Genomic DNA, 10,383 nt, shown 5'->3' with positions numbered 1-10,383 from the left:
GTGCGTGCGTGTTTTGGGACCAGTTTATGGGTCCACTGAGGACCCTTCGATGGCACCAGGGACAGCTGTTGGAGGGACAGCGTGTTTGTGTGTGTTTTGTTTGTTTTTTGTGCCAAGATGTTGCCGGTTCAAAGTCAGTCAAGGTCTGAAGTTTAAAGCCAAATGTTCCTGTGTTCACGTCTTGTAAGCGCAGGCAGGTAATATACAGGTAAAACAAGGGCATCTGACAAATAATCTGAACTCACAGGAAATCTTCAATGAGCTGCTGTGAGTCTTCACATCTGTCCAAGAAACACAGAAAATAAATTGACCAAGAATTAAGTACATTAATTGAAGACCAACAGGAGTTTAGACTAGTTTAACATAACAACGTCTTGTTCTTTTTGACACCACGTAAAAAGAAGCCATCCTCCCCGTCCTCGGTGCAGATCTGGGACCTGTGGGATTTATCATATCTCTGCTGCCTCTGCGTTGCAAGTTTTATTTACTTTATCAACCTCCAAAGATGAATCTAAGATAATAAATAGTAATATGACGGGAAGCAGTTACTCTCAGATGAAGCTGGACTAATCTAACCAGCTTCCATAGACACTTACAGTGAGTCTGAGAGGTGAAGCTAATGTAAAAACCTAAATTCCTTCTAATGACAACCAGCTGGCTGTTGGCAGGACACCCGTGGATCGATGCTGGATCGGATTGGGATCTGAGGAATCTGCAGTTACAGACTCCAACACGACTGTGAATAAAAGAAAGAAGCACAGATGACATAAATGAATAAAGTGGAATTCATCAATACTCATGTTTGGAAGATAGTGCAGCTCGATGAGGACAGCGGCAGGTTTAATTGGCCCACTGAGGGTTTAAAGAAGCACAGTTATTGGCTTTCTTTTTTTTTTTTACCTGAATTACCTGCAGCTGTGTACATCTAAAGACGTATTTCTCTTATTTTTTTGTGCTAAAAATCAGTGAAGCTTGCTGTTGTTTGTGTGTTTGGATCAGTTTTAAACAAACAGAATGGATGTGAAGGCCGAGCGGCAGCCGGTTGCTCTGAATGACAATGTTCTGGTTTTCCTTTCTCACGCTGTTTTGCACATTGCCGTGGAGAATGTTTCCTCTGAATGTTTGTAATGTCGATGAAACAAAAGAAACCAAGCAACACCTGAAATCCATGTCTTAATAAAAGAACTTTCAGTGTGAGCCGCTGGCCTCCTCGCTTTATTTCACACAGAAACAGCACTCTCACAGAGACACTGATCCGGTCTATCATTATGTTCATGAAGGTTTAACTCTGGTTTCCTCACGCGCTGCTGCTCTGTCTGCAGCCACCGCACTCATTTTATTATTTCTTCTTCTCTTATAAAGTCAATCTCTCTCTCCTGCTGGTACACCTGTCCACATTTGTGACTGATTACAAGTTCTGCCTCTTTCAAATGAACACATCATAGCTCAACTGATAACTCATAGCTACGTTATCGAGTTGATAACAACCTCTGTGATTGATCGATGAGTTGGTGCCAGTAACTGATCGCAGTCTGAACAACCTCAGATCCATCTGCTGGTTCCAAACTTTAATTGCTTTAAAATACTGGTCAATATTTAAAAGCTGATGCCGGTCAAATACATACAGGTTACTGAGTGCTCATCAGCAGTTAAAAAGTTGCTGTTGCTGTGGTGACAGACCAAAAGGTCACACTTCCCTCCACATTTCTTTGTGTGATTTCAGTCGAGCCACACTGACAGCTATCTGTCTCTCTGCAATTCAACACGCGGCCCATCACCACATCACCCTGTGTAATCTCAAGTCTGTTGCTGTGGCAACAGGAAGATCAGAAGGGTGACCTGTCAGTTTGGAGGAGCTGTCGCCGTGAGCAACGACGGCAATCAGCCATCACCTCCCCGCCAGGAGGACAGGTGAAGGAAAGAAATCAAAGAGAAGATGGAGGGATAAAAGGAAGTGAGATAAGCAGGAGGAAGTAACAGGGTGAGGTGTGAGTGGAAATAAATGCCGGCAGCACAGGTGAGTCGAAAACAGCAGCCACACCTGTAAGATTCAAATCTGAAGCACAGCAAACTGAGAACCTGAAAACACCTGGAGCACAGCTGGAGCTGATGCAATGTGAGCGAAACTCGAGTTTCCAACAACAGAGATGACGTGTTTCATCAGACCCCTCTCCCCATCCCTGCTTCACACAGAGAACACGTGACCCTGTAAACAACGCATCCTGTACAGGAAATATTTCTTAGATCTATTTATTACAAACACAGCAGTGATTCCTCCATAATTTATCCATCCAGGCATCTCCTTACACTTACACACTTCAGGGTCAAGGTTAGACTGGAGCCCATGTTAGCTGTCACAGGGCAAGAGGCAGCTATACCTTGACAGGTACCAACCTGTCACAGAGACAGACAGCTATCATGTCCACAGCATAAATGTCCACAGCACAACATTATGGAGCACGTGACAAGCCACAGGGTTGGGTAGGGGTGAGGAGTAATCCTAAGCAAACACAGCAGCCATCCTGCACTGCGCCACCATTCCTGCGCGGGCCCAGACCTGCTGTGTTCTCCAGGAGGGAACAAACATCGAAGGCGTTTGGAAAGGAAGGGGGAGATAAGTGAGTGCTTATCAGTGTATGTGTATGTGTGTGCGTGTCCAGAGTTCAGCTGAGACAGTGTCCTTTGCCCTGCCAGGCTAAGTAAACAGTCTTCCAGCCAACCCAGGTGGCCTTGCAGGGAATGGGAAGAACAGTCTAAACACAGTCGTTATCAGGGTGTTTTTGTTCAGCTCCAGCCTTGAGCCCTTAGCTGGCGCCGAAGGGATAGCCGCATTATGATGGTGGTTTTCTTTAGTGCGAACAACTCATGAGAATTTCAAACCTGTTCTTAACAGTCCAACACTGGACTCTCAATCTCCCGTTGGAGAGCCGCGAGCTTCTCCATGATGTTATCAAACTTACGCTCCGTGGTCTTGTCATTCTTGTGCTCAAAGAGCAGATTCTGAGAACTCACAACCGCAGTGAACTTCTCCAAGATGTGATCCAATTTGCGCTCAGAGGTCTTATTCTGAGTATTCACGGCAGCCGTAAGCTTCTCCAAGATCTTATCCATGCTGCACTCAATGAGCCCATTCTGAGAAGTCACGCCTCGTGCCATTGTTTCAATCCCAGCGGACAGCCTTGTGGGGGTTTGAACAGCAGGCACACGATTCTCCATTTCTGCCACCCGTCCATCGTGTATCCAGCAGGGAAAGTGCCATCCGGACACTCAGGCTCACCCGAGCCAAGACTTCTTGTTAAGAAAAGGGTGTCAATAGCATTCAGGGACCAGTTGATCAAATCCATAATTCTCTTTTAGGTTTTAGAGAACAGACTGTGAGAGAGTGTTCCAGGGAAAAGTAATACAAAAAACACGAGACTAGACAAGGACATAAGAGGCTAAGCAGGGAAGATAAGGGAGAGGAGGAGAGGGGAAAAGCCAAACGAGAAAAAAAAACAACAACCCCCCCCCCCCAAGCATTCACACCAGGAGAGTTCGGTCAGGTTTAGGAAACCAGTTATGCCCCAGGATGAAGGAAAGATGTGATGTGATCTCTCATTTGAGAGATCACATAATATCTGAAAAGGGGGATGAGCCCTTGTCAGATATTAAAACACAAGGATGATCGTTCACATCTCGAGTCTGAAGCTGCAGACATGACTTTAAATGTCCCTCCAGGGCAAATGGCCGCTTGCAGTTATTCTCCTCCACCTTTGGTGTTTCAAGTATGTGGCTGATCTGTGAAACACCATTAGTGCAAAGGCAGAAGTCCTCACTGACCATCATATTTAAATATGGTGGGGAAACATAGCAGCTTTATGAGTATGCATTAATAAAGATATAATTACACAGTAATAAATGTATATGTACAATATCTTGTTTTTATTTTGAATAATAAACTGTACTTTAAATTGTTTGTCCCCGGTTCTCTAGATGAATCTATGAAAAATACCAAAGCCAACATAATTTGACATGAATAGTATTTTTGCCCAACAAGGTGATTACCAAATGGCTGTTGGCTGAAACTTTGGCACATCTCAGCATGGTGCAATGTGTCCTTAAAAATCTTACAAAACTGGACCAAGTGTGAGGTCTAAAAACTATCTACACAGAACAGTATCTGAAAGTGAGGGGAAAGAAGACAGACATCTCTACTTCGTGTTAATAACACATGTTGACACAGAGTGGTGGCTCAGACTGCCATCTTACCTGTGATCATTCAAACACTCTGGTTAAACAAGCATATCTTTAGTCTCCAGAGTGTTGAAGAAAAGCTGTGAGTTTTACCAACACTGCATGTTAGTGTCTGCATGCCACTTAGGCGAGGTTCAGCTTTAAGCTTTACTGCTGCACACAAACACAAGACAAGTTCTGCAAATTGAAGTGAAGCAGTGGGAGGTGAAAGTTGCTGTGTCAGCAGTTGTGGCTTTTAATTACCAGCTGTTTGCAAAAGGAAATAAGGAACGTGGTCCCTTTGGGCTGAACTGGTGGCAGAAAGTCACCTAATTGTGTTTTTTCATTCAGTCCGGCTGCTAATTGGCTCCATTTTGGCTCCTTTTCAGGATTAATACAAATCTGCTGACCAGTAAGAACCTTAAAGCCAGACATGTCCAGTTTCTGCTCCATAGACTGAAGTCTGGTGACAGTGGTTAGCATGGAAATGTTAGTATTTCTATTACATAGTATTTTTATGGATGGTTGCAGTCATTCAGGCACTAATTACTAGAGAAAGTCCTGAAACTTATAAAGTGAGTATTACATTTCCTATATGGGGTTCATGCCTTTAACCAGAGCGCTGATGAAGTGAAACGTCGTCCACCGAAGCTGCGGCGCAGCCCTCGGACGGCCCCAAGAGGAAAACGTGTTTCCAATGATGACATGGTGCATATGAAAAAGGCATTTTCTTCAGGGATTTTAGTAATTAGAGACTTTTCTGTTTGGCCTTTTGTCCAGGTGTAAACCATGTTTTAGGTCACTGAAAATGAAGTTTTTATCTTTTTATCTTGCAGCGTCAAATTGATGTCATGAATATCTGACCTGAGGCTTGTTGTGGCCATGTTGGTGTGACGAGCAAAGGGTAATTCAAACTGAGATTACACCAGTTCACATGTGATTAACAACTTATTGGCCAATGAAGATACTCCGATAATTCCTAAAATAAAAATGCCTTTTTTCATTTTTATACAACAAGTAGCACAAAAACAAGAACATCGACAGATAGTCTGATTAGCCTTACTTAAAATAATGGATCAGGACCCCCTTTAAGCAGTCATGTCCATCCATGGTAGCTTTGATGGCAGGAAACATGGCCAACAGAAACCTGTGCCGTGGACTCATTGGAGGAACGCGCTCACGTTCATGACCACGAACAGTCTACACGCTAAGCTAAACGCAGCGTGAAGCAGCTCATGCTAAATATCCCAGTCCAGTTAATTTAATTCCATCTCTGGCCAAGCTTCACAGGGAAAACGAGCACCAGCGGACCCTCCCCTCTCCCTCTCATTTGTGTCAATTAGGCGGTGGAAGGATTACTCGGACTGCTTCTGTGGCGCATGTTGAAAAGCATTTGCACCTCGGGGAGCGGAGCACATGAACCAGGCAGAAACGCTCACACAGGCAGCTCCAAGGTTGCCATCTGGCCTCAACTTCAATTCTGCTGAGTGGATAGGCAGCAGAGGCTGATAATAATCTGCCCTTTTTGGACAACTACAGTTACAGCTAACTCCAAACACACTCATGCATTGGTAATATTTAGGGGCTGATGTTCAGTCATACCGACTACTCTGATGCTCTTACTCTGGGGTCATCAACAGAGTTTTAATCATGTGTGCTACGAACAACTTCGTTTTCTACCTCATTTGTCAGGATGTGATGCCAAACGTCCAGTAACAAATCCCTCTAAAAATTTCCGAACCCAGTTCTGGATCGGCTCCAAGAGTTGGCGAGTTTTCAGATCCTTATGAGTCATCCTGCTAATACGAAGAGACTGAAACGCACGAACTTGGACTTTCAACATCTTTATTCTGAGAAAGTAAAGAGTAAAGAAATGAGAGTGATTTAGCAAATGAAGGTCTCACACATATGAAGGATGCAGGCCGTCAGCTGGATGAAGTTTGGAATATTTTACATTTCTTGATGTTTTCATGCTGAAATGCACTCGTTTGATCAGCTGCAACCTGACACTTACAACAGAAAAGGACAATTATAGTTTAGATGGGTATTTACATGTGCAAACATTTACGATGGATGGATATATACACACACAGAACGACTTCCAGCCCTGCATGAGGTGACTTCACAGGTGAAGGGAAACCAGAAGTCTGTTATCTAATGCCACACGGACAAAGACACACGGCAGCACAGACGCTTCACTGTGAGGCGTCGACAACACCTACAAGCCCGCAGTTAAAACTTGCTATATTAGATACATGCAGCTCAAACCTGATGGCGTTTTTTTGTAGCGACCTATCATCGGGCACTAATGCAGCTGTAATATTCACAAGAACATCTGGCACATTTTTAGGGGGTTTTAATCCCTGCACACCTGCCACACTCCTCCCAGAGGATCCCGAGACCCTCACAGGCTCTGCCTCTTGCACCTGTGACCTTGTTCTGTTTGTCAAAGCTCACATTTTGACCCAAAGCTGAGAGCAAGAAAGCAGCTGTACTGTTTAACAGCTGCTGTGTCATCCTGGTGAGTCTGCTGTGATGAGATACGAACGATCTCCTGGCACTTCGAGGCGTTCCCGTCAGAACCGCTATGACCCTCGACCCAAGCAACAGCGGATTTTTAATTTTTTAAAGCGATTTTAAACCTATAGTCAAAGTGAATAAGGCAGAAATCAAAGTGCTAAACAAACATGTTTACTTCTAAACTGGGGGCTGCGTGAAGCAAAGGTGTTTTACAAGGCTCCAAATTGGATGTTAAAAACTGAGGTAGTTAGATTTTTTGACTAAAACACCACAAACAATAATCAGTCAAAAGAATAAATTACCTCTAACCCCCGTACCATCTCCTACCTTCTCCATCATCATTAATCTGTTAGATTGCACTAAAAGGATGGACTTGATAAAACGTGACTGTCAGGTACAAACAGAACATGACACAGCAGTGAAACATTGAGCACCACAAGTTCTCCATGGTCCTTAATCGTAGACATGTCACAGATTTATCCTGAAAGAGCTGTGATGTCCAACAGCAGCAGATAAAATGAGATAAAAGTTCAAATGTGCACTAAAATGGTTTCAAATGGCCCGAGTAGGCCTCCATCCACCCGCCGGGAGTCACGCCACTTCATCACTGAACCAAGAAGGTGGATGGCGTCTCGTCGCGCTTGTGTCCGTTGCGGGCAACGATCTCCACGATGGCAATGTAGGTCCCCGTGACGAAGCCGATCAGCCCCACCAGGCTGATGACGAGGTTCTTGACTTTCACCGGCAGCGACAGGCCCTCGCCGTAGAAAACGATGAGCTGCAGCAGGGGTGGGAAGATGAGCGCCAGGAAGCTGCTGCTGACTGAGCCCACCAACGAGATGACGAGGTCCAGCTCTGGGATCAGGATGGCGAGGACACCTGGGATACGAGAGGAGGAAAGAAGGACACAGTGAACAATAGGGCTGCACGTTTTTTTTGCTTAGAATTGAGATCACGATTCTCTCACGATTTTCTTTTCCAATTTAAATATTTCTTGCACTTATTAACTGCACATCAACTTTGTAACAGTTGAGACAGAACATAAAAACAATAAATGTCTCACATTTTGTCGTTGCCGCAAAACGTTGTACTGCTTGTAATTCCGTCTCCACCGTTGCTCAACACTGCGTGTATAGAGCAGGTAGTGCAACATTTTTAAAATAGTTGCGGGACGGCACTGTGTAGCGTTTGTCTAGGATGTTGATCATTCTCCTAAATCCCTCGTTTTGCACAGTGTTGATGGGAGCCATATCTTTGGTCAGGTGATAAGTGATAGCCTCCGTAATTTCTTTGTGCCTGCGGGAGGTCAACGGGTATAGGGAAGCGCTGTATAACGTTCCCGTTATTAATGTTTGGGTGGTTGACGGGGACGGCTTTTCTCCTGTCACTTTCTTGGCCTTTACAGCTTTGTTATATTGCACTTTATGGTGACGTTCAAGGTGGTTATACAGATTTGTAGTGTTACCTTGCGGTGCTGCTGCTATGGCAAAACACCGCTTGCAAATGATATTTTTTTGACTCTCATCGTCTTCTTTGAAGGCAAAAAACTTCCACACGGAGGAATGACAACCTTTTCTTGGAAGTAATTTTACAGTGGGGTTGTCATTCTCACCGCCATCAGGAAACGTTTCCTCTGCGCTCATTGTGTTTTCTCCCCTCGGGCAGTTTCACGTGCTCTCCGTTGTTTTTCCCCTGCCAGATGGCTTCTGTATCACGTGGTATAAGGCTCCGCCCTTGTCATTTGTTGAGCAGGAAGAGTGAGCGCTTGTTTTCATGCAGATTATGTCCCGGATCTAAATGCGGTACAATCGTCATCTTTTTTTTTTCTTTTAAAAATCGTTGTCATTTGGAAATGAGATCGCACATAAATATGAATCGAGATCGGGATTTTCTAACGATTAATCGTGCAGCCCTAGTGAACAACATCATCTTTAAAGTGGAACATGACCTCAAACATTTCTAATGAGCTCAGTGCTTCTACAGGAAACAATCCACGGTTCTCTAAAAGGTAATTTTCCTCTGGGCGCACACCAAACCCTCTGTGGGATTTCCAAAACACTTTTATTCATGAACGACTGTGAGGCCAAAGGTCAGACTGCGCAGTGATGATGTCGCACAGGAGATGTTCCTAACACACCTGGACCAGCAAACATGTCAGACAAAGGAGGATTATTCTCAACTGTGAATCATGCAAAGCTTATCTAACAGACTGATTATTACCATAGAGCTGGAAATGAGAAGAGAAGGTGTGTTTAATGAGCAGTTTCAAACCTGCTGGGTCATGGTGTGGCTGCTCAGGTGAACATTTGTCATACCTGGTGAGCGTTGGATCTCAGTGAACGCTTGACTGCCAGACCTTTTGTTTTCGATGATTAAAGACGAGTGTCCTCATCTTTCCTGATAGCGAGTCTGTTGCCCATTAATTTTTAAATCATGGGCAACGTAAAGTTGGTGCTGAAAAAGGAGAAGTGACGGCTGAGAGATGAAGTGAGGTCGGAGAGCAGCAATAGCCAGAGGGGAAGACAGCAAACCGAGGAGGCGGCGGGAGAGCCTCCCACCATGTGGAGTTTGTTCTCACGTGTTGGTGGAAGCGCCGACCGTGACACTGAAGTCACCGGGGACCTTAAGTGCCTTCACCTGTTGCCGTGGAGATGGGCATAAAGGGCGATGGCCGACCGCGCTCGTACAAAACAAGCGGCCCGCTGACAAGACGTCAAAGCATTTGCCTGAAAATGTTTGCACATGAGCAGGTTCAAGTCACGCTCCTCTCTGTGGCGAGCGCACGGGACAAATCAGCTGATAAAAGATTTTCTCAACCAGAATCGATCGTGCTCAGATCTGTCAGATTAACTTCTGGGGCAATGGCAAAGTTGAGCTTTCACACAACAAGAGCGGAAACCTGTCACCTCTGGGGAACGGCTCCTGAAGCCTGCTCTTCAAACTCCATTTAAAGCTTTGCAGTTTACCGAGTCATCAAATGAGGCAGGAGCTGTGAGGCGAGTGAGGCTTATTAGAGAACATGCTGAGCCTCTCCGGGGAGGAGACGTGGTCCCTGGAGAGGAGGCGTGGATCTTCAAAGTGCCGGAGAGAACACTCTGAGCACGCTAATTTGGTCGTAGCACTTTTAGGGCTTCAGAGACAAAACAAATTTTTTTCTGCCTGGGTTTAAAAAGAGAGAGAGCATGCTACACACTGAAAGATGAAGACTAGGAAGGCTGGGCATCACATCATTGTATACGGATTGTCCATTGTTTAAATGTCCCGGGCAGTCAAAAAGGAGGTAGAGCTGTTGAGAAATGCTAGGAGCTAACTGGGAGCTAACCGTGTCATTCAAAAACATTAACTGTTGCAGTGCTGGCAAAGAGAGGAAGTGACGTAAAATTTGCGCATGCGTGGTACCGATCGGAGTCTACGAATTTGGACAGCCTTTGGCTGTATCCCAATTCAGGGTCTGCAGCCTTAGAGGCCGCATTTTAAGGCCGATTACATCACAGCGACGCGACGAAGGCTGTCCCAATTCAAAGGCTGCTCGAAATGCGGCCCTCAAATGAGCCCTTCATTTCCCTGAATTTTAAGGACGTGGCAGTGTAGACTTCGTGGCCCAACATATCCCAGAATGCATAGCAGCGCGGTGGGTGTGGATAATTTTGC

At 45.1% G+C, this 10,383-nt stretch overlaps 1 protein-coding gene across 1 annotated transcript in view; it reads right to left on the bottom strand.

Annotated features, from left to right (window-relative positions):
• Positions 1-6,040: 6,040 nt before the first annotated feature.
• The window catches only part of slc36a1 (solute carrier family 36 member 1), a 36,080-nt gene continuing 31,737 nt past the window's right edge, over positions 6,041-10,383 (bottom strand). Inside the window, exon 12 of the mRNA XM_005741229.2 lies at positions 6,041-7,611. Within this exon, the coding sequence (XP_005741286.1) occupies positions 7,337-7,611 (275 nt within the window). The 3' untranslated portion in view covers positions 6,041-7,336. The remainder of the gene's footprint in view (positions 7,612-10,383) is intronic.

Source organism: Pundamilia nyererei, unplaced genomic scaffold (genome assembly GCF_000239375.1).
Source record: "Pundamilia nyererei isolate P.nyererei 1_Seehausen unplaced genomic scaffold, PunNye1.0 scaffold00108, whole genome shotgun sequence".
Taxonomy (NCBI): Eukaryota; Metazoa; Chordata; class Actinopteri; order Cichliformes; family Cichlidae; genus Pundamilia; species Pundamilia nyererei.
Note: the sequence above shows the minus strand (reverse complement) of the source record. Positions and strands in the feature narration are given on the sequence as shown.